The 25,023-nt window shown below is 33.4% G+C and overlaps 1 protein-coding gene across 2 annotated transcripts in view; it reads right to left on the bottom strand.

The window, feature by feature from the left end:
* Positions 1-1,220: 1,220 nt before the first annotated feature.
* Positions 1,221-25,023, bottom strand: part of KLHL1 (kelch like family member 1) — a 133,322-nt gene continuing 109,519 nt past the window's right edge. For both annotated transcript variants that reach the window (XM_008631642.2, XM_017731622.1), the window contains exons 7-10: positions 23,783-23,945; positions 10,556-10,768; positions 6,330-6,501; positions 1,221-5,352 (exon numbers count right to left, since the gene is read on the bottom strand). In XM_008631642.2, the coding sequence (XP_008629864.1) occupies positions 5,293-5,352; positions 6,330-6,501; positions 10,556-10,768; positions 23,783-23,945 (608 nt within the window). In that variant the 3' untranslated portion in view covers positions 1,221-5,292. The remainder of the gene's footprint in view (positions 5,353-6,329; positions 6,502-10,555; positions 10,769-23,782; positions 23,946-25,023) is intronic.

Genomic DNA, 25,023 nt, shown 5'->3' with positions numbered 1-25,023 from the left:
TATATATATATATATGGGATCATGGATTCTATTTGCTGAAAAAAAGGTGTCTAATATCATCTGGAATACTTAACAGCCCATTCAAACTTCTGTTACCACTACATAACTTCATCTGTGTCATACCTTCAGCCCAGTGTGAATGACTTAGATAGTTTTGGGCATCTCACATGATATCAGACACTTATGTGGGGTGGCTAAACTGAATGCTCATCTATTTAATTGAAACATCTCACCTTTGGAACACCATTTCTTCCTGGAGGCCATTAAAGGCCGTCCTCTTCAGTGACTTTTGTTGGGGACATTAGAAATAGTTCACTAAAGATGTCACCAGACTTAACACACAACCTAGGCCACTTAAGAGAAGAAGACTGAACATTAATCTGATTCACAGACGTAATTCTGAGGAGTGCTAGACTTCTGCAAGAGAGGATTTATTACCATCCTTATTTTAATTTTAGTGCATTTTTTAAGCATCATGTCATCATGGGAAATCTGGAAAAATATAGGGTGATAGAAGTGTAAGTTGCTTATACCTCAGCTTTGACTACTTTTGCAACTCTTAGGTGATGAATTTGGCAGCTCCATAGATTACCCAAGGTGAAGGTGTGAATAGCCAGTGACTCAAGGTTGTATTGTTCCCTGTCACTACAATTCTTATCTGTGCTAGTAATTTTCTTTATCTTTTCGTGTCCAACAGCTGTAGTCCTACACTTGGAAATCAAACCTTTGCTGATTTAACAATTTTCAGTGGTTTTTCTGTGCCAAAGTGTAGCCAATCCCCATGAACTATGAAGCAGAACTATAATGAGGAAATTTGCAATGAAATGCAAGGTTATGCCAATTTACAGCTTTACACTGGAGTTAGAACAAGGCTGAAGAATAATTATTCTGTTGAATATTTTATGCATTCTCATTTAAGTTAGAACAGATATACTACATGGATGATCTGTTTTTAAAGAAATATATCTGTAGTTACTTTTACATATTGAGATTCTGAGCTGGCAGTAAGCCTGCATTACCTAGTCTGTGTACATTTCCTTGGTACAGTAAATGCAAAAAATCCAAGAACTTTATATTTCAAGAATTTAAATTATGCAATCTATTATTGTTATTTGATAATAGTTACAAGAGCTTTTTTAAAGATTTTGTGGAAATGCCTTCTCTATTTATTCCTCATGAAATAAGTAATGCAAAGTCATAGATAACAGGTCACCTTCAGATACCTTTAGATCTTTTTATTGCCTTATTTGTGACTTTGATAACAATGCAAAACTTTTCTATAAAATTGGATCACATAATGTCAATACTAAAGAGCTCCACTAAAGAATAGCTATTAATTGACATTTTTCTATGTAGATATTTCTTAATATGGATTATATATCTAGCATCCATCACTGTCAATAATAAAAAACTGTAAATATAAAAAATACCTAAAAGGAATAGTCCAAAACTGCAAGGTAATCAACAGTTCCAGAAGCAGTAGAGGATCACAATGTTAGTATTTATTTTTTGAAATGGATTTTTTAACACTACATTATTTGTAAAAACACATCAAAAGTGTAATAAAAATTTTAGCTATTTTTCTTGATTTTTTTCTATTGAGTTCAAGTTGAATTATTCCATATTTATACAGCCTCAAAGAGTGTCTAGAAAAGTATACTCTTGAAGTTCAGCCAGCTAGCATTTTGAGATAAATTAAATCAGAAAGATTAATTAATTTGAAAAACAGAGACATAATGTGCTGCAGTATTTTTTTTTTATTTTGTTGACTTAAATAACCAATTAAAGCCCTGAAAAAAGTTCTTTCATAATTTCTTTAATATTTCTATTAATAAATATTAATGGCACTGTTACAGCCATAACAATTTCCTCTTCTGGGAAACCTGCTTATTTTGTCTTTTAGGTATTGCTTCCAAAAGCACCTCAAGAAGCAAATTTGGCCAATTTGGATGGGGTCCTGAGCAACCTGGTCTAGTGGAGGGTGTCCCTGCTCATAGCAGTGGGGTTGGAACCAGATGATCTTGATTCTGTGATTCATTCTATGACTCTATGATTTCTTTGCAACAATCTGAGAATGATTGCTTTCTGACAGTATTGCTTTTTCTAATTTGTTATAAAAATCTGTATGGACTCATCCAATTAAAAATAACTTTTCCAGCATTCACTTCCTTGGCCTTCTTTCTATCTCAAAACCAGTGGCAGCAAAAAGAAAATTATTAAAATTTCCAATAAACCATGAATAAATAAAAAAGGCATTTTTGACACATAAAACAGAGAAATGTAAGACTTCTCAGTAGTCCCAGAGGGTCTTAATTTTAATTACTTCAGACGACTGTAATTTTAATTATTTTTACTTGTGTTTGATTAGTTCAAAAGATGTTCATGTATAAAGATAGACAACAATAAGAAAAAATGGATCTAATTCCATGTATAAATCCAGGCTAATGTGAAACATAGACATTCTTAGTAAAACTGGTTGATGGTCTTGAAAAAAAATTGGAAAGACAGAGAAAAAGTTAACATTTTAGAGCATAGAATATTACAGTAGAATACTAATAGAATATTAAATTAGACTATTAAACCAGAACATTAAACTAGTAACCTTAAAAGCAGCCTTTTGCAGAATTTAGTCATTGATTTCACTAAAATTAATGTTTGTTGCAGCTCTTATTTCACTGTGATTTTCACACTTGGAAATCAAAGACGTTATGTGAGACAAAAGACACCATGGTAGATCAACAAGATCACCTGTTTTTTGAAAAGACATCAGATTTTCCTGTAAACCTAATATTGTTTAGCACAATTCAGTGTATCAGAAGAGATTTTAACTCATACATAAAAAATGGGTCTTAATGAATCACAGAAATCAAGACTGCAATGATATACTATTTGGATTTAAATACATTCCCTTTGAAAACAAAGGTAAAACTATTATTATTTTTTTAATAAGAGCAAACATAATGATGAGAAAAAAATGAATTAAAAATTCTTCATTAATTCTCTTTAGAAGAGACTTGTAGCAGTTGTATACAAAGAATATGAAAGCCAATTTTGGCTCTTACTGTGGCTAGATTTTACATAATCAAAATAAAACAAATAGTAATTTTATTCTTTCGAATAAGAGAAGTAAAATAGACTGAAAAATTTCTTATGAGAATAATTCTGGTAAAATAGAGGCAAATTGAAAAAGTGGAAAAGAAAATTGAGAATCAAAAATAAAATTGAGGATAAATGGAGGAAGATAATGATCAAGGCACAGAAAATAAATCTGCCACAGAATGAAATTAACAGAAATAATCTGATTTTGAAGATCAGTATATAGGTAGATCAATCATATTTCTGTTGTGTATGAATATAATGAAATCAAAAGAAAGTTCTGGGAATAGAATTCAAATTCAATATCTAAGTTCATTAGGTATCTCTGTAGGAGAACTGAACGCCAATGCCTATATTTAATTACAATTAATTCTAGAATCTTCTTCATTTGGTCTCCAAAACTTGTGTTTACATGAAGCAAAATCTTTAGAGAGGTAACATCTTTTATTCAACAACTTCTTGTAGTTGAAGAAAAATTGACATGCTTGTCTGTGAAAGACTAATTGCAATTCAAAAAGCAACTGGCTGTGGAAAATGAATATTGATGTGTTTTCAGCTGATTCCAAATTAGGACAGAGAATTATTTAAAATCTTCAAATCTATATACTTAGGCTTCAGAATTGTAATTCAGCTTATGTCAGTAAACAAAGATCTACATGAATACTGATGCTGTTAGACACATCTTCAAATCAGATGTCCCAAGATAGAAGCTCTATGTATTTTTTCATCTCAGATGATTGCAAAGGTTTCCACTAAGAAAACTCATTTTAGTGGAACCAGAATTCCTTCTCAAAATTGATAGTGACAGAGGATTGTGAGGTTTTGCTTTTTGGCCATAAAATGTTTCCTATAGGATCAGCAGGGCTTTAGAAAGTATATTTGGTGTCCTGTTCCCAGAAACTGTGCGCCCCTGAATAGCAGAATTTCATATTCCTGTAGTGGCCTTAGCTTCAAAGTGATTCAGCTGAGCAGACAGAAAGCATCCGCATCAAATCTAATGCCAAAACAAAAGCTCAAAGTTATCATTACTGGCAGAAATTATCAACCCTAAAGGGAAGCACAGATGACACTAGTATATTTACCATATGAACTTTATTAGAAAAAATGGTTTAATTTTCCTTATTCCACTTGCATTTATTTTGATTTCCTGACTTGCAGTTATTCTCAGTCATAAATAGGAAAGTCATAAATTGGCAGCTCTAATTAGGCAAAATTTTGTATGTACAAGCATCAGAAAGAAATAAAATATATGATTTTTTTCCCTCTTGAAATTCTAGAAGAGGCTATGTAGACTGTTCTGGTCACAGTTCATCAGTTAACATGATGCAGTGAAAGAAGGATATCAATTTTCCAGTTTGTCATGAGCTTCCAACATGCAGTAGATGCATTAAACAATGAGATTAGAGCCCACATGCTTAAACTGAATATAAGAATAAGAAAGAATTAGGTAACTGTTCCTTTGACTCCCATATTTGCAGCAAAGCCCAAGTGCAGCCACAGGATTGCTTTATGCATTAGTTGATTAAACACACAGGCTTCTCCCTCATAGACTCATTTATAAGATGCGTTAATACTGCCAAGGAGGTACAGTCTGAAGTTAGAAAAAAGTCTTTTAGTTTTGTTTTTCTTCCTACTCTAGAGTCACAGCTCAGTTGCTATGAATATCCAGACCATTTGACCTGTTCCCTTTAGTAAAAATCAAACTGCTCATTTAAATGAGAAGGCCATAACCCATTTGAAGACAAGACCTGAACAGCAAAAAAATTATATTACTATCCACTTTTCTCTTTTAAAAAACACAGTTTAAAATTGATTAAATATACTTTCATGTTTCTGCAGTTCTCTTGCAGCCATGAAAACTGTTCTCATATGCCTTTCTGCTCTTTGTGTAGAGCCTTCCCATGATTATCCAGTTCTCCAGGATACATTCATGAGAACAGTACCTGAACTTACTACTCTACATTCACATATTTACGCCTACAATACTCTGGGTTTTTTTCCTTGTTCATGACTGTGAACGGTTTTATTTTATAGGGCATAAATACTTAATCTTTGTCACTTCCAAACTTCTTCAAGTTTGTGATCAACAGTGTATTCACTGTGTAAATCCTTGTTCTTGTCAAGTTATCATTCTCTTTGTCTCATAGAAAAATAATCATTTCACAGTCAGTAAAATCCTAAGTAGTGCTGACAAAGTCATGGTTGTTTGATGACTACAACACAGGCACCAGCTCTTCCAATATTTAAGGAAGCCATCTGCAGAAAAACAGACACAAATTAACTGAATAGGATCAAACCATGCAAAAGATCGCCAAACAGGAACAAGCCATACAAAGATTGTCAAAGTGCTGTGTCAACGTTATTGTAAAATGGTCAAAACTAATGGGAGTGTAAACTGCTAAAAATAAATAAAACCCACGCTACCCTACTATTGTAATTTAAAATTACTTACACCTCACATCTTTCATTTGAAAGTGCAAGAACAGAAAGCACAAATTAATTTTAGAGTTGTCATCAATTTTGTGAACCATTGATATGCAAGGGGTTTCTATATTCTGTAGAGACGGTGGCTGATGCTGCCACTTTAGTCCTTGAGGCAAGGTGAGAGCTACCAATACAGAAATATATGGTTCCAGTATTCCTAAAGAGGTTCAAGTACCCTTTAGAATAATTTTGGCAATTTTAAACACTATTCAAGACAAGACAAGAATTAATACCTTTAGGAGACTGAATCTTGCTGAAACTATCACAGTAGAGTCAGCTTATATGTACGTAATAGCACACTGTACTTAGTGGCACTGTATAAATCACAACATTGTTTACATGTCTCCTAACTACCTCTCCAAGCATGCTTATTAATTGTTTTTAATGTGAACTGGTGGCTTTGTGAAAAAAAAAATCTTTCCAAATTCATTTCTTATTTCCTACAGCACTTCATAAAAAGCTCTTCTCATTAATACATGTAGGTTAAAAAAGATGGGCTTCTTTAAATCACATATGTCTATATTTAAGCTAGTCAACAGGAGTTCCCCTTTGCAATCATAAAAAGAAATAAGCTTTCTTGAGTGTAATACATCTCACCTATTTTAAATGCTTGTTTTAGGATAAGATCATGATTTCGAAGTATGCACTTTTCTGCATTAACTTTAAAGGAAACTTAGAATGGCTAATTCATATGTATGTGTGTGTGTGTGTGTGTGTGCGCGTATATATAAAATAAACTTTATAATTACCTGTGTCCACTCATTAGTTTGAGGGTCATATGCTTCCATAGTGTTCAGGTATGACTGACCATCATAGCCACCTACTGCATATAATTTGTCACCAAGGAGGCAAACACCAACAGCATCTCGAGGCATACTCAGTGGAGCCACCATTGTCCATGTATCAGTTTTTGGGTCATACCTGAGGAAAGAAGAACGGAACTGGGTGTGTGGAGAGAAGACAAGCATCAATTCATGTTGATTTTCACTTGAATATAGTCTTTTGTTTTCCTGGGGTGGAAAAAATCCTTTAGCATCCTATCCAAAGGTATTCTTCCTAACAGCAAAAAGATACAGATCTATTTTCTTCCCAATTCAACCCTCTAGATGTTGATTAGAAACTTTTGCTCAGCTAACCTTCTAGCATATACTAAGGTATTCGTAGGATAGTGTCAGAAAAAGATCTGAGAAAGATATATGAACAATACGTGGATGGATGTATACATTTTATTTATACGTTATGTATACATTTTAAGTAGGGCATTTCTTGTAGCACACCAAAAATATTATAAATATTCTTTCTAAAATTAAATTTCATCATATTTTAATTTCTGAAATTATATTATAAAATAGTAAAAACAACCCTATGTATTCAGGGAATATGCTTAACTGCATTAGAGTCTCCTCCTGATATTTGCTCAAGTAAAGAAATTAATACTGGTTTTATGACATAATCACCACTGAATTTTTAAAACTGAGGGTACAAATCCTTTTTATAATGGTGGTAATTTAAAAATTAAATATTTACCCTAGCTATTCATTTAGATATTCCTTAATAAGGTGATATTATTTCATTTCAGAAGTCATTCCATTGTAACTGTTTTGGACATCCATAAACCAGAAATTAATTATCTTTTGATAGTTTGTTACCGAGGATGTCTGGAGTATTAGGTTACATTTGATATCTCATTTTTAGATATCAAATATTACTAAAACTGAATACTGTATCACAGTAAAATAAAATTAATTTCATCTATCCTTAAGCAAGTCTACTATATTATAGAATCATTGGATCAGTGGAGAAAATAAGCAGTTTTAGTCTACAAATCCTTTTGTAGACATTAATTTTCTTGAAAGTGTAAGTATTTTAGTCAGTCATATTATCAATAAGCAACTTGTAGGGATACTTTTTGAAATCCCACATATTTGAAGACTGAAATATTATATATATATATTTAATACAAGCACTGAAACAGCAATGTTACAGTTTTGGTTGTAACAGCCTCCTGGTTCATAAATATGAGTTTTAAATTGGTCAATAAAAGAATTGTCTGTAACCTTGTTTATATGGTCCTTGACAAGTAAACACATTTTAAGAAAAAAACCTACTCACCTCCTACCTGCTAATCCTGGCATTTGGGGGACTTCTCAGAAAATAAGATGTCAAATATCTAGATTTATGATAAATGTCTTTCCTAACTTTAGAGGAAAATATTGAAAAATATTGCTTGAATATGCGGAAGGTAAAGGAACACGTAACAAGCCAAAAAAAATATTTTTTAATAGATTTTTTTTCAAGATTGTGTGAATTTTTTCAACAACAGAATCACATTCCTCTAGGTGAAACAGTTTCCCATCCAGTGAAATGCACCAGTGTGCATTGTATCTTTGCCTGCCTAAAGGTAATAAATGTTTAATAGACTCCTTCATGCAGTGCTCTTAAATTACAAGGGCCAAGGCGAGAAGGCAGAAAAGCTGGAAAACAATACAATTGACATCATTGGACCTTTTTTTTTTCTTCTTCCAATAAACAGGTATGAAAGGCTAAAACAAATCCTTATAATTCAATTCTGTCAACAACATAGAACTGCACAAGAACTTGTTGATTTTGTAATTGCCAGGAAAATACCTGAGATTTCTGACATCCTTTTTGCTGCTAAAAGCAACTGTGTATGTCATAATAACTAGGTATGCCCCAGGCTGAGCAGGGTTTTGATAAAAGCTTCTGAATGTGGAAAGAAATCAATTTTGAAATCAAGGTGAGATGAAGGGGAAAAAGCTATAGGTCAAATGACTATGTTTTTAGCATCTGTCAAATTTTGAGTAGCATTTGAAAAAGAAAGCTGCTTTATGAAATCTGCCAAAATATCTTGAAAATTGTATAGTTCTTATGAAGAAAATAGTTGTTTTGCCTTTAAAAGGGAATAGAAGATTGCACTTTGACAACTTACGAAGATGAGAGAAATGTAATTATTATTTTATTTCAGAATGCTTGATTCCAGAGGAAATCCTTTAAAATTGCATCAAACTTAGGAGATTAAACTGTAAAACTTAATTACTATTGAGCAGGATTTTAGCAGTAGCATTTAAAAAACACATATCTGCTGTCACTGTATTTGCATAATCTCAAAAATAAATTTAAAAATATTATGTCTGGTTTGACAGTCTTCCAGGAGCAAATTGGTACTGGAATAAAGCACATCCTAACAGGCAGCATCAGAATGAAAAAATGACTGAAGCAGCCTCATTCCTGAAGAAGAAGAGTTAAAACACAGGCCTTTGATATTTATGGAAAGAAAAACTTTCAGAGAGATATAAAATAACTTAGACTAATATACCTCCTCATCACTTACTATTCTTTGTTTTCCTAAGATATTAAGGGGCTTTTGTTTTTTGAATATGATGCATTATTTTGGAATAAAAAACCAGACACACTAAATTGCATTCCAGCCATCTTATAAACTAATCACTGCAAGGGCCATGAGAGTTTTTTTCACCTTTCAGTGGAGTCCACCAGTTAATTCACATCCACTCTATGCAAGTTAATAGCCTACAAGTTCTTGTTTGTTAGTCCCAACTTTTAATCTCAGAGCTGACTGTTGAAGTGCATTATCCACACATTTGCTATCAGTGGAAAAAAAATCTAGACGAGGGACACTACACATGGTCATTCTAATACCAGCGCATAAACCAGCACAAGGATATGTGGTTTAGCTCATTGCTGCAGTCTCCCCTGAGAAAGACAAATATGATGCAATATGGTTCATCTTCAACACTGGAAGAAGAGAGAATGAAAAATGAAAGAAAAGCTCCCTTATGAGCCCCAACAAATAGAAGTAGTTGAAAAGACCTCGTACTTACTAAGACTGTCAGTAGTAGTCTTAATATAAATTTATTTAATTGAAAATTCTTGTTATTGTTCCTTATAAATAGAAGTCCACAAGGATAGGCCCTGTAAGTAGAGGCATCATGGGATTTCCCTGATTAATTGTCCCTCTGTTGGAGATGAGAAGTATTTGGCAGTCTATGATCTTTGCATACATGCAGTAGAGATGGCAATGAGTCTAAGATTGAGCAAAATCATATGGATAACATAAGGAGTTTTAACTTATAATTTTTCAATTAAATATTGAATGCCAAGCTCTACTCAGAAGAAATAACTGACATTTAATTAACCCCTTCAGAAAATAAATAAAGACATAAATCCTCCCCAGCTTATATTTTAAGATAACCAACTACTCAAACACATCTACTTTAACTTTTGCAACCTGTACACATTTGGAGTGAATATTTTCCTTATTCTATTTTATGGCATTCAGAAACAGAAAAAAAGTCAAACCTTCATGAAACATTTGAAGAATACCTTTAAATTGAATGCCATGATCACTTCATCTGTGCTGTACTGCCCTACTAGATATTCTTGAATTTGTAGAAAATCTACTTGCAAAATTCAGGGTACTGTAAATACAGTGTATAAGGCCTACGTCACCACATTTGAAGGTGGCAATTCTGTTAAAGGAAGCAGTATATTGTACTGGGAATATCCATCACCTAAGCAGTTATTTATTTCTTCTTTGCTTAGCTATGTTTTTAGAGTTAGAAAATATTTCTAAACACAATTTAATTTTGTAAATTCAGTTATAAAATCATTTCAAGGAAAAATTTTTATCACTAAAGTGGTTAGCTTGTGACACTGCAATGTATGAAATAGTGTCCTAAAACTACTTAAATGGGATGTGAAAAAAGTGGTTTTTTGTGTTTGTGGTAATATATAATAGTACTGTGAATAAAAAGGGATGACAAATAAGTTTCAAAGAAATTGTCTTTTACAGACCTTTATAGAATTTTTCAAGTAAGTACTAACTAGGCATTTCTTGGGTTAAAAATATCTGTTTAATTTTACCATAACAAAGTTCAGAAAATAATGCTACCAGATATTACTTTGTATTAAAAAAAATGCATGTATAATTTGATACCTTTCCACATAGTCCAGCAGTCGAGAACAGTGATTAGAAGCCGGAGCATCGTGACCTCCAACTGCATAAAGAAAGCCATCACATGTAGCCACTCCTACACCTCCTCTTCTCTTACACATAGGAGCACACATATTCCATTTATTTGTGTGAGGATCATAATATTCCATTGAACTCAAACATGAACTTCCATCACGACCTCCAACTGAATATAACCTAAGAGAGTCCACACAAATAAAAATGTTGATAAAACAAGAGCTCAGAATTGCAGAAATAAAAGCAAGGAGTATCTGTTCTTTTATCTGACTTCAGAAAATAGAAAAAAAGAAAATATATGGTATTTTTAAACCATGTGAATCTCATAGCGAGCAAACACAGATGTTATTACCAAATTTATTACCAAGCTCACATGCTATTTAGTACTTTGCCCATCTGAATAGAAAGGAAGATATTTCTTTCTGCTAATGGATATTTTCTTTCTTTCATTACTGCATATACAGTCAAGAGCACGACAAATGACATGCAGGTATGTCTCTATAGGTTTACAAATCCTGTAAGTAGGTGGTTGCCTAAGCTCATCTTCTATGAGATGGAAGTGGAAGTGCCAACTTATAATTGGTAATCCAGAAAAATAAGAAAAATGCAATCCATTTATTATAGTTTCTCTGTTTCTGCTGTGCATCAAAGTATTAAGAAGTACAAACAATGTGGAAAATTAGATCTGATATTCAACAAATTCCACATAAAGATCTATCAATGGGAACTCATGTTCAGAATGAATTTTACACTTACAATATAGTAGAGATCAAATATGAAATGAATTGCAGATAGGAATATCACATTATGTTTTAAACACGGATTTTTAAAAAGTACTACCTCAGTTTCAAGGCCCTTGCTTACACTGAAGAAAAGTCTTACCCACACTAATATTGTCTACTTTGCAAGAAAATTATAAGCCTCAAGCACTGTGTTTTTCTTCATCAGAATGTTTTATGAGGATTGAGTTATGTTGGAAAGTCATGGACAACTTCTGAAGAGTATTTTAAACTTGAAATGATAAAAATGTGGTTTAACAAAAAAGCTGTTGTGTTTGTAAGTATCTGCAGGCAAGAAACTTGTTTCGTTCTACTCTTTATAATGGGTTCCAGGAGGAAATGGTTCTTATTGTTCTTTCCCACTAATACCATGCTGTATTCATTCCTTATATGAATCTTTTTGCAGTCTGTTGCCTTTTATACAGTGCCTGGAGATTAACTAATAGAAACACAGGCTATTTTAAAGTCCAACCACTAAGCAATTTTGGATGTGAAAGCTGTCTCTGTAAAGCAATTACTCATTTGGAAGCTTTTACTGTCCTAAGCACTCCATGAATTCAGAGCCATTTAAATGTGCATTTGCCATTACATTTCATTGGTATGGATGCTGATGAACAAGGAAGTGCTGTACAACCACTAAATATGTCACTGAAGCCTGAGAACATTTTGCTAGTGCCTGACAGACATACTTGTGCTCAGACTAAAGCACCCAGGAGAATCCATACTCCTCTATGAGAGATACTAAAGCAAATACACTTTTTTAACAACAATTTCTTTGGATCCAGACCTAATAATGTAGCTTTCTTTATGATTATCAGATATCTACAGATGGAATCAATATTAAGGCACCCAAATGTGTTAATCTGTGGATATACAGTGTCTAACTTGTTGTTACGCTCAGAGTAGTCATCTGAGCCTAAAAAACAGCACTAAAAATATTTAAACATCTGACCAAAACCATTTACATTAATATAAATGTAAATATAAGCATTTACATGTAGGTGTCTGCAAGGATGTTACCTTTATTTTCAAAGATGTTACTTGGTTAAGTTACCCACAGACAGTGATAAAACATTTTTTGTGACATTTAAGGTATGTTGACATTCCTTCCAGGCTGAGAGATATGGAAAATAGTACACAGTAGAAAAATTCATGACTGCTGGCACCCTGAAGCAATTTAAATGGCAGTAGACAATTACATGTCAGTAAGTAAGTGAATTGATCTCCAAAAATATAAACCACGATTAACACTTCTGAGATTTTCAAATATATTTCTAAGTAGATATTTGGACACACAAACACTGAACACTGTTTAAAAAAATAAAAAGAACCAACACTTCTGCAGACTTCAGTGCAAATAATTTTGTGTACCCCTAAGCAAAATACCCACTGCTTTGATATTTCTTCTGGCATGAAAAGTTCTTATTTATTCCATTGTCTTTCAACTGAAATAAATCTATTTATTTAAGCTGATATTTGCACACTGAAAGTGGAACATGCTTTCTCATTCCTCTATTCCAATTAAGACAGCTAATAAAATATAGCTGAAGGCACTCAAGTTGCTGGTAAAAAGATAGCAAATGCTGTTCATAAGCAGCTGATAAAACTTTCAGCCAGTGATTGGGACCACCTAGTCTTTTGCTAAAATACGCTCTGCTATTCAGAACAAAATTCATTTTCAAAATCATATTTTAGAACTAACATTTTAGAGTTTGATTGTGTTTCTATCTCTGCAAGGAGTCGTTAATAATTTTTTTTTTTTAAATGTCACAAAGGTGAAATAAAAATAATTCAGATAAATAAAAGTTGAAAATCAAGTAATTGTTTTAAAGCTCTGACTGTGGTTGAGCTCAAACACCTCAGTCAGGAATTGCTTCCAGTCTTCAGCCAAATTTCCAAGTCCATGTTCACAAAGGCCCCAAATGACTGGAGAACAACTCTGGAACAAGCACTGAATATTCGGGATACTGTACAGCTATCTGAAACTTTTGAAATTCTTATAACCAAATTTATTTAGTAATCTTACTTCCTTCTTAGTGCTTAGGGTCCTATTTTATTAGAGGACTTCAAATTAATCAATTTTTTCAGCTTTGTCTAGCTTGGCAACAGTTTGTAATAAAATTTCTACAGGGAAAAGTACAATGTATTTCTCTGAATTAGCTGAATTACTCTTCACCGTGTATCCCATCAAAAGTAGAATTATTGTAAAAATAATAACTATATATCTGCTTGGAGAGAGAGATCAACAAGGAAAAGAAAGCATCCAGTACTGAGCGCTTTTATCTCCACAGTGAAAGTTCTGCCTGTGGAGCTATTATAGAATTCTATTCCTAAATGTCCTACATTGCAGCTGATTCAGACGCACAGATACGAAATTAGACCAAGCTCAGCCTCTTCTGTCTTTTCAGGGTTTTGTCACTTCTTGTACTAAGATGGAGAGAGATTCTTGTACATTCATATATATACACCTGTATGTGAAATTGGCTAGAAAAATGAAGTAGAGGTTTCGAAGTAGGAAGCATGAAGAGAAGTCACGACCAGCTGGATCAAAAGCATTTATCTCAGTTCTGCCATTACAAACCTTTGATAACTACTCTGAAAAGCCAGTTTTAAATTAAGTTTGACAAGCCAACCTCAAAAGACCAGACTGCCTTTGATGTGAGGCGGTATAGCTTGTGAAAACAGTTGAATCATGCCCTTGCTGCATTTCTTAATGAGGTTTTCCCTTTCAAAATTCTTTCACTATGAATATCAAAGACCTCATCCAGTCTTTTGCTTAGGTTCTTTTTCACCCTTTTCTGGCCTTTCAGTGTGTCTGAAAGAGCAGCAGAAAATTACTCTGGTACAAAAGATATCTGGTTGGTAGGAGTGATGGGACAGTAATAATTTTCATCAGTGCTGGACTACTGTATTGCTGAATCAGTCCATACCTGACCTAAGAGTCAGACTGTAGGAGAGGTGAGATATTACCCATGCTGCCTTGATTAAGCCAGTGTAGTTCACTGGCAAAAGTTCAAAATACAATAATTTTGTGAATGGAAAGCATTAATGAAGTCTTATTTCTGCGTGTGAATTTGGAAGGGCATTTTATGTATTTGTAATGCAGTCGGGAAATAAATTAAAAATAGAATTTGACCAAAAAGATGGAAAAAAATAAAGCCATAGAGTAAGTGCCTAGAATTAAATGAATAGTAATTACTGATAAGGTAGATGGGAGTCCTCAGACCTTGATCCAGTAGCTGGTGTTTCTCCTCATGGCAGGGGAGTTGGAACTATATGATCTTTGAGGTCCCTTCCAACCCAAGACCTGCTATGATTCTGTGACAAAATATTGAGAGAAAAGCACCTTTTGCATGGATAATATCATTATGACAAAGCTTGACTTTCTACACTAGAAATTTTAGTTTCCTAATAGAAAGAACTTGTTTCAAGCAATTTAAATTGTAATCAGAATTATGTGGGCTACATTCTCTATTCAAGACCATTGACTGAATGCAGATTCAACCAGTTAAAAAAACATTGTTGACTTTATCAGGCTTTAAGGCAGATAAGGCAAAATTACCAATTACCTTTGTAAATTAATGATTTACTACAGCATGTGCATTGAGACCCTTTATTTGCTCTATTGTTTATTTTAAAACACACAGTGAACATGTCATTAAATAAAATTTTTAGTGAATCCATAGAATTACTTTGTGCTAGACTGAGATAATGTGTTTATGATATTAATTTTCTTTGTGAGTTTAATAATTTTAGACCATACTGTTGTTCCATTTTTTGTCTCAGTATCCATTTATTCCATGATTTTGACTAAAATATTTTAAAATATCTACACCTTTTTGTAGTTTCCACAGTTAAGGAAGAATAATTTCAATATGTGTCTCATTTTCACTATAGTTGGATGCAGAATAATTGTTTTTTCTGAAAAAAAAGAGTTTCATTTAAACCATAAGTTAGTAAAAAACATATTAATAAAACAGCCACATCATAAAAGCTGTTATAAAAGAACACAAAATAACTTCTCGGGATTCAAATTAAGTTTTAAAACTATTTATAGGTCGAAGTTCATTTAGAGTAAAACAGAATTTTTTTGTTGAAACATTTGTCTCTGTTCTTACTAAGGCTGATAACTTGTGAGGTAGTCTTTGAAGTGTTTGTTATTCTTCCCATTGCAAAAGAGTTTCACAAAATTTGTTAATAGCTAATAACCTCCTAAGACAAATTTGAGATACTGTCTGATTAGGCAGATGATGTAGAGTCTGTTATGAAAGCAGACATATGACTGCATGAATTTTTTGACCAAAAAAAAAATACTGCTATATTTTATCATCATGCAAAATATCTACGTCATACTTAATATATTGATTTAAAACTATTTATTTGTGGTTAGTGAGAATATTGTGGGCAGAAGGCATACAGTTTGAAACATTTTTTTTTCCTTACCTGACAGTAACTATATATGCCTATTAAGGTATTTTTCTTAGTTCAAATGGATTAATAAAAGACAAGTGAATCATCAATAAGGCATAAGAGCAAAGAAAACCTCAAGCCACAAAAGCCATGAGAAAAAAATGGCACTGATGGGAAATGATGGGTTTTGGTCACAATGCGTGTTGCAGGATCCCCACTGCAACAGGAAATGATGGGTTTTGGTCATATTTCTTGTCTTGTTAGTTTGGCATGAAATTTTGAATTGTTACTTCAGCCTTAAAAAACACAATTAAAGCCTATTAATGCTTCCTTTATTTAATAACATTGAGCAGTACCCTAGTCTTTGCTGAAGTATTAAAAAGCATCCGTGCATTGCAATTATATGGATGACTTGCAAAAAAGTCTTAGATCATTTAGCCTGTGACCTTTAAAATGAACAAACTTTTCTCAGTTCAACAAATTCAACCAATAATGTAAGATGTAGTTGAAGTTGGTCTGCCAAGTCAAAAGAAATTTAATCTTATCCCAATATTAGTTATTAAGAAGTTAATCAAGTTTCAAATTGGAAAAATAGAAAGCTAGGAGTGGAGATAGCTTGTTATTCTATTCTGCTGTGTATAGTAGATATTTGGTAGCTGCTGTAGGGGCTGTTGCTCATAAAGATATTTAGTTGAGTGTTAGACTAATGTTTAGCTTTCTTTAATTTCAGTCAGATGTACATCTTTAAATATTCTTCCAGATTTACATATATGTGGAAATAAGGAAGCATTTGTATACACAGGATAATGCACACATGAATGCATATGTGTTTACGTGTGTGTGTGTGTGTAACTTAAGTTAATGCCTACATTTGGGCAGGGGACGATCTCTAGGCTTCTCCCACTGCACTGAACAAGGGCTTCTTTCCTGTCCCAGCATACAGGCACCAAGTACTATTTGAGACAGGCTTGGATTCTCATACTTCATATCCCACTAAAGATAAAAATGAAAAGCCAAACTTTAACTATAATAATTAATATAGGATATTAATACTTTTTGCAGTCTTGAGCACAAGAGAGAAAACAGTGATTGCTGAATGCTTTTTTAAATGTCTTTGCTTAATTGTGGAAGCTGCACAATTAAAAAATAGGGTGTGAATTTTTCTAGGCATTGTCCACAGTGCTTCCCACTGTCTGGATTGGTGCATATGTTACATCTAAAAGCATAAATTAGATGGAATGACACTACTGCCTTTTTCTGCCAGGTATTAGGACTGAGTAAGTTTACTCTCTATGTCTGTTTGGCCTGAAGTACCCACACATGTCCAAGTTAATGCATACCATACTAGAACATATGCATTATCTATGTAGAATTTGTTGTTCATTACAAAGCTTACAGGAAAAAAAAAAAGAATATAATAAACAGACAAAATGTTTCTTATTACAAAACCTGCATGAAAGACCTTATCACAAATTACAGTCAACAGCCAGCTAGTCCAAAAACTTTGTTTTATGGATGATGAATGAAGAGAAGGGCATAGTGGGGGCATACACACTACAAGATGTACATGTGCAGTAAACTTTCAAAATAGAAATGTGGTCCAAGCATCTGGGACCCTGGCCATAGAATAGCCAGAGAAAATAGGCTCACCCTGCAGATCAGCAGTGTGATCTGCATATAGCAGATCATGCACATAGCATGTGCTGTGTCTCCTGCCAATCACTTAGTTTCTAAAGAGGAAGGATGCATATGCATCTGCCTTGGACTGAAGGAAAAATAGTGGGTTTACTGTAAAGTTTCATGATTTTTCATTGTTTTCTTCTAAGAGTCACATCTACTTATCTAGCTTGTATCTTTTTAAGGCTAGCCTAGCCCCACAGAAAAAAAGTAAACCTGTGCGGAGTCTCTTATTTTACAGTCTGGATGTAAAATAGCAAGTTAAATCTTGCTTGTAAAAGAGAGGATATGATGCACTTTGAATTAAATTGTACATTCACTGAGCTGCATGAGACCTCCACATAGGAAACATGAATTTGTGCGCAAAAGTACAAAAGATCAGACCAGGGCACTGAATTAGTAATAAGCCTTAAAGATTCTGCCAAGAGAAAATGCCACAGATAGTTTATTATAAGATGCATGAAAGCCAAAGGGGCAGAACTCCTGGAGGAGGTTGTAGTCAGCCACACAATCAAGTTTTGTAGGTGGTTATATGAATGTAATACATTGCTAATTCTCTCAAGCCAAACACTAAACTACTATTAAGGACTTTGTGGAATTATTAACCTTTGTCTCTCCAAGGTCAGTCCAAAGCAATTATATTCCTGGTGAGTGACTAACTACAAGATGATTTTGAGAACCTTTTTTGTGCTCACAGTAATTTGGTTTGAATTTTTCTGTTTTTCTTAAAAATGAAGGTTCGTCAGGCTAAACTTTCTGATAGTAACTTTGTAATAGTGCATAATAATCGTAAGGGATATTTTAAACTAAAGCAACTGCTGTTTACAGCAGGCACAATATTGATCTAAATAACACAAGTTTCTTTCCAGTTTTTCTCATTAAATGATCTGAAAACAAAACATTCCACTGCACATATGCAACATCTCTATTGGCCTGCTTTCTGTGTTTCCCATTCAAAATGAAACAGAGAATAGCTAGAAAAGCACTGCCAAAACAATAATCCAATTTATGAAAATCCATTAATAAATGAATCCAATTATTGCACAAGAGGTGGAACTGAAGGAATGTAACTAAATAGATAAATAATTATTAAAAAAAAAAATCCTAAAGCTACATAGTTATTAAAGTCTCTCTACGTAACTAGTAAAATTGAAAATGTAACAAATGAATTTGCATGACTGTGAAGGGAAGAATAATAAATATGTATATGCAAATGAATTTTAAAGTAATCATTAGTATGTTCTATTTATACCAGTGCTTAAGCAGAATTAATAGAATGTGGAATCTGATCTAAATTCTATCTGCTATAGTTAAGTAATGGGCAAAATTTGACATTACCAATTGATAATAAATAATTACTTAAAGGACACAACCAGAAAATCAGGGTTTTTTTTTTTATGTTGGACTGTCTTTCAACAAAAATATGGAAAAATATCAGTGTCTAAGGCAAACAGGAAAAAGGAAGGAAACATAATTGATGGAGACAGATGAGGCTTGCCAGACAACTCCAGTTTTAAAGATGTTGTATTGGATTAAGAGGATCTATGCTTAGGTTCCTGTAAAAGAAAATATCTCTGGGTCAGCTTATGCATCTTGCCTGTAGTATTGGCATTGCATTTTCCTGCTTAAGATAATCACCAGCCAGAGGCACAGCAGCCTATGGAGGACACCACCTTGGCGTAGGAGGTTATCTCCCAAAGGGCTGCAGCCCATAGACAGCCCATGATGGAGGAAGGGAAATGTGTGAGGAAGAAGGAGTGACAGACAGAAGCAATTATGGTCTGACCACAACCCCCATTCCCCATCCCTGTGCACCATTCGGGGTGAGGCTATAAGATTTTACAAGACGTATATTGAGCTGGGGAAAGGGGGGAAGAAAGGTGGTATTTTAAAATTTGGGATTGCTTCTCACTAGACAGGATCTATTTTTATTACTAATAAATTGCATTAATTTGCCCCAAGTCAAGTCTATTTCCCTGTGACAGCAATTGGTAAGTGATCAGATAGATATTGATGGGGAATAATATTCTCTTGAAGCATTTCTCCTTGCTCTTTTACTTTCCTTCAGAGATAATGAATACTTATAAAACTTTTTTTTCACAAATAAAAGTAAAATATTATTTAAAAGAATTCTTGCACAGTTATATTTTTAAAAGTTAAGATTCAACAATTCCTTGCTTTTTGCCATCTATCATATACCAACAATAGTGTGTGGTATTTAATAAAAACAACAGCACAGGGGGAAATATCAAGTTCACTATAGCACATATTTGAGGATATGGCAATCAATAAAGGCCAGGACTCCCTTCTTCTTAACTCCACAAGATGTTACCATGAGATTGAACTGCTTGCCAGTGTGTGTCAAAGTCATTACTTTTGACACTTAAGGCACTGCTGTGATGTTTTACCATTTAAAGTCAGCCTGTGGGTCATAGCAACAGCTGAGTATTTTATCCTTTTGTAACACAGATTTACTGATATTTGCTAAAGGGATCAAAACGAAAGGGCCAGACTTTATGCCATGAAAGCTACAGTTGCTTCAAAAAAAATATTGATAATTTCGAACATACCAGTAGAAACAAAGGAATATTTTTTGCAATGCAGTCTTTGTGGCCATATAATAGAGCAGCACAGAAAAACATCGGTTATGGTAGTGACACAAAAATTGGAATAACATAAAGCTGTATGATACAGAGAATGTCTTTGAGGTTTATGTATTCCTGATGAAAGTGTGTAAACTTTATTTCATTTCTACTTCGAGCTACACCATTAGCATAAAATATGTTCTGAAAATAAATTAGTGTAAAGGTTTAGTGTTCTTAGGGAATGTGTGGTTCATGTATTAGAGAGTTTTTAATAGAAGGCTAATAAATAGCTATGGTATTAGATATAAATTTGGAGCCATTTACATTTTAAGTTATGGAAAGGATTTGTATTTATTGGATTGAAGGTGTCAACTAGATTTTTTTTTTCTTCTTGAGTTTAAAGATTAAGAAATTAGGAAAATCTTGAAATAGTAAGTGATAATGTAGAAATATTTCTGGAAAAGATAAAATTTTTCATATTGTTGGTTCCTTGGTGCTCCTAACATACTGTAGAAAAGTACTACTGCTTCAGCACTATCTGCTGACAACCAAAAAATGCTAGTCTTACATAGTATAAATTGTACACTAGTTACACACCACGTATGTCAGCCCCAAAGAAGGATTCAAATAAGTCATCCCAACTTCTGACTCATTATCTGCATATAAAAAGCACTGTCCTCTCCCAGTTTCTTCAAAGTGTAAATCTCCCTCCCACAGTTAATATTTTAACACTCATATCTATTGCTGATCTGAGGAAGTTCATGCACTCTTTCTCTTCCAGTCTGTGCAACAGGGTTGTTAACAGTAACAAGGCAGAAAGGATGATGCTGTTTCAATACCAGAAGGAACTACTGACCATGTTTCATCCCAGGAAATTCTAAAGTCATGGCAAGTCCTACAACACCTACCCAAGTATTTTAAAAATTGATAAAGACATCAAGTTAAAAATAAATAATTTATATATATATATATGTATGTATAGAGAGAGAGAATAAGGATAACACACTCCACTCTTGTATTACTGTTAGACTATGAGAAACAGATGAAGATGAAGGAGATGGAATCTTCAAAGCCTCAGTATACATTGACTTGGCAAAACAAAAATATTACTGAAAAGGAAAATTCTCAGATTTCAGTCTTTGGTATTGCATAAAAACACATAATATTACCCTTTCTATGAATCAATAAACAGGCATTTAGAACCTGATGAGAGTTTCGTGGACACGATCTTATTGCCCCATATTATTTTTATTCCATCTCTGTTTTCCCAGCTGAATTGTAGCTATTTTGTGCATCTGTTCCTTTGTCAACTGTAACAGTTTTGTTGCTTTTCTTTGGTATGACATGCATTATTGATATTAATGGTATACACTATATGAGCTTTGCAATTTCACTTGAACTTCCTTCAGTATGGATGACCAGAATTCCACATGGTAAGCCAAATAACATAAATGTTTCCAATATTAATTAAACTGTATGTATTCTTCAGTAGTATTTCCTTTTTTTCCCCCCTAGATTTCTTCTTGTGTTCTTTTTCTGTGCTAACATCGTACGGAGCTCTTTTTACCTCTTCTTTCACTTCTTAACATTAATTTTTTCAAGCACAAAGCTTGCTAATTCACATATAAACTACTAAATATTCTATTTGTGTTGCTTCTTAAGGTCATCCAAATACATCTGTATTCATGTGTCCAATATGAAACACATGATATCACCCCCTTTGGTGCCACTGAATTGTCTGGTAATTTAATGAACTTGCTCTTACTATTAGACTCTTTTAACCCAGAACAGATCTTTAAAGAAATCCAGGGGTAACTGTGACATCCTAGTTATTGCATATAGTCCTTTTCTTCTTCAAATCTCTGTACTATTCAGCTTTTTTTAAAATCTTAAATATTTATTTCTTATGTAGCACCAGATCGATTGTTCTGTTGAAATTCTGGGAAAATAAATCCATCATGTGTCTTTTATCTAGAAAACAACCTGTATCTTTTATAAGTTGTTCTAGCTGCCCCTTACAACTAGAAAGACATTTAAGGAAATGAATATTGCCTGTGTTCCTCATTGAAGGATAGTAATTATTCTATCCTCTTACTCTGGGAAATCTGGAGGTAACAACCTGGTGACCTTTGTGTTGGGAGAAGAAGATATTCCATTAAGCTCTCCTGGGTGAAACAGGAGCAACTTTGAAATGTAATAAGGCAACATGATTATAGAAAAGAACCCTGTCAAAAGGACTACGTTAAAATTTTTTAAAAGTACTTCAGATAGTTATTTTTCTGAATTTCTGAGAAATTCAGTAGGATTTTATTGCTTCGATAATTAAATCTTTTTCAAATTAGAATATGATGCACATGTTGACACAATCATTTTCATGTTTTAGGAAAGATGTTGATATAAGAACTTCAGTTTAAATTTTAAAATGTACTTCAGTGAAATAACATTAATTTCTGTGCCCCTGTTTTGCCAAATTCAGATAGTATTGTTTTCAATTTGTTTGAGCAGCAAAATAACTAATAATTTACTTTCATGGTCTACACAAGTGAGCTTCAAAAACACATCAACACATTGGAAATTAATAAGAGGTTACTTACAAATCAATCACCTCACTCAGAGCCTGAGGAGATCACAATATGAAAGCTTTAATTTTTTTATTTATTTCCCTCATAAGCTGATAGAAAAATACAATTTTCATTTTTCTGTTTAAAATTAATCTAAATGGAAAACAAATTAAGCTAACCACAAAGCAGTGGAAGATCACTAATGGAATAGTTTCCCACATTAAAACACAAAAGAAGAGGCTCTATTTTTTCAAGTGTTTTAAGAAACTCACATTTGAAATATTTAGCATCCAGTATCCATTGTACGCAAAGTGCCCCAAGCAGTGTGAGATACACACATAGAATAGTTTATAACTCTCTCACTTCAAAGACCATCTAATGCATTTCATTTATTTATTTATTTTATTCACTGCAGAAGAAAGAAATCGTAATGAGTAACCAAGAAAAAAACTCCTCAGAACTTCCATAGTAAAATATTTTGCTTTCCTTTGCTGAATGTTAAATCCACCATCTTGTTTCCCAATGAGATATCCATTTCCAATATCCTGAGGAATGCAGCACATGTCAGTTGTGTGTAGCAATGTAGCAAATTAGCACCAGGGAGTTGAAAGGTTTGGTCCTTACATATGTTTTCAAGTTGCAGTTCTTGGCATATGGGATATTTTTAAAGATGGTTACTCAGATAAAAAGAATGAAAATCAATTTCTGTTTCTAGAATATTTTTATTTGCTGCAGTGAGACCACTGCGTGCTGGTTTTCAGTGGTGTCCATCCTACCTTTCTGGGACACAGATAACATTTCTTTTAATTTAAAAGTTTCATGTAATTCATGCAAAATTCAACTGAGTATCTATTAACTGGGAAGCATTAAATATATGGTCAGCTGTGAAAAAGAAACAAAGCTGGAATATATATGCATAATCATATGCAGCTCTTCATGACTGTAGATCAATATTTCCAGGGTTATTTGTGTAGATGATGCTTCTGCTAGTCTGCTGCAGGCCTTATGCACCACTGAAACCAGTTTCTTGTAGAGTAACAGGGTTATTAAAGTAGCTTTGACCATTTGATTTAATCTGGAACATTTCAATGCCACTGCAACTTAATAAGGGAAAGCAATGACAATTAAGCTTCACTGGTTTTCAAAATAAGTGTTTCAATTGTGTAAGCATACCCTACTCACTTGCCATTTAATGCTGCTACTCCAACAGTGCTTCTGGCAATTGACATACTTGCCACAAATGTCCACTGCTGACTTTGAGGGTCCCACCTCTCAACTGTGTTCAAATAACTCCAACCATCATGTCCTCCCACTGCATAAATAGGCCCTTCAAGCACTGTAACTCCTAAAATGGAGGAGAAAGTGAGAGAAGATAAAAGTATGTTTCCTCTATCAGTAGTAAAAAATAAAAAAGTTTTCCAAAACACAACCAACAAATGAACTTGTATATTCAAAGTGAAAAAGGAAGCACCAATCTGAGATCTGATTAATTAAGAATTAACAAACAGGAACAAAATTAATGCCACTCCACATGGCTCTATGAAAAACATGTCAAACAAACAATTTCATTTCTTGAGAAGAGTGTTTGCTTCATAAAATAATCTGTCAATGATGTGATACTCTCAGATTTCTGTATTCCCTTTAGTATCTCATTCTGATCATGTATTCGCTCTTTAGAATAGCAGCAAAGCGCATAATAAAGTATGGACTGGATACCTGGTAGGTCTCAGATTATTGTCAACCTAAGGGGGATTTCATTGAATGGAATAGCTTCTACAGTGGTTGAAGTCTGTTTTTTCACCATTTTTGTCAATCATGTAAAAGAAAACATCAATTTTTCAGTAGCAGGAAGCTTGTGGACTGGTACAGAATCAAAAAACGCATTCAAAGGCTTGAGCAAGTAATTATACTGAGAAATTTAAGCTACTTCCTCAGTTTTACTGTATCAAAAAAAAGAAATAACCACACCTTCACAGAAAAATAATGTTGGCTATATGAGGATTCTTTTATCTACTGAGGAAAAGTAAACAAAATATTAAGTGTGAAGACTAAAGTTGGAAATACTTAAATAAGTAACAAATTTTTAACTATGAGGGGTTTGAATCACCGAGTTGAAGGGACGCCCGCCCTATTCTATCTTGCAATCTCTTCAGTTAAGCTTAGAAGGCTCTGGAAGATAAATTATAGCTAAGACAGTGAGCTCAGCAATTCCATTCTATGAATCCGTGATCCCAAATGAACATCGCTCTGAAAAAATCTCAGGCTAAATCCAGTCCTATTTCTAAGTCAATGTCTTTTTTTTTCCTCACTCCATTTCACACGATTTGAACTCATCAGAAAGTCAGAAAAGAGTAGATCATTAAAGTTTTAGAGAATGGCTTTATTTTTTTTTGCAGAAAAGTCTCTCTTTAATTTCAAACAAT

The sequence above is a fragment of the Corvus brachyrhynchos genome, unplaced genomic scaffold, assembly GCF_000691975.1.
Source record: "Corvus brachyrhynchos isolate BGI_N302 unplaced genomic scaffold, ASM69197v1 scaffold71, whole genome shotgun sequence".
NCBI lineage: Eukaryota > Metazoa > Chordata > Aves > Passeriformes > Corvidae > Corvus > Corvus brachyrhynchos.
The sequence above is the reverse complement of the archived record's forward strand: the minus strand, read 5'-3'. Positions and strand labels throughout refer to the sequence as shown.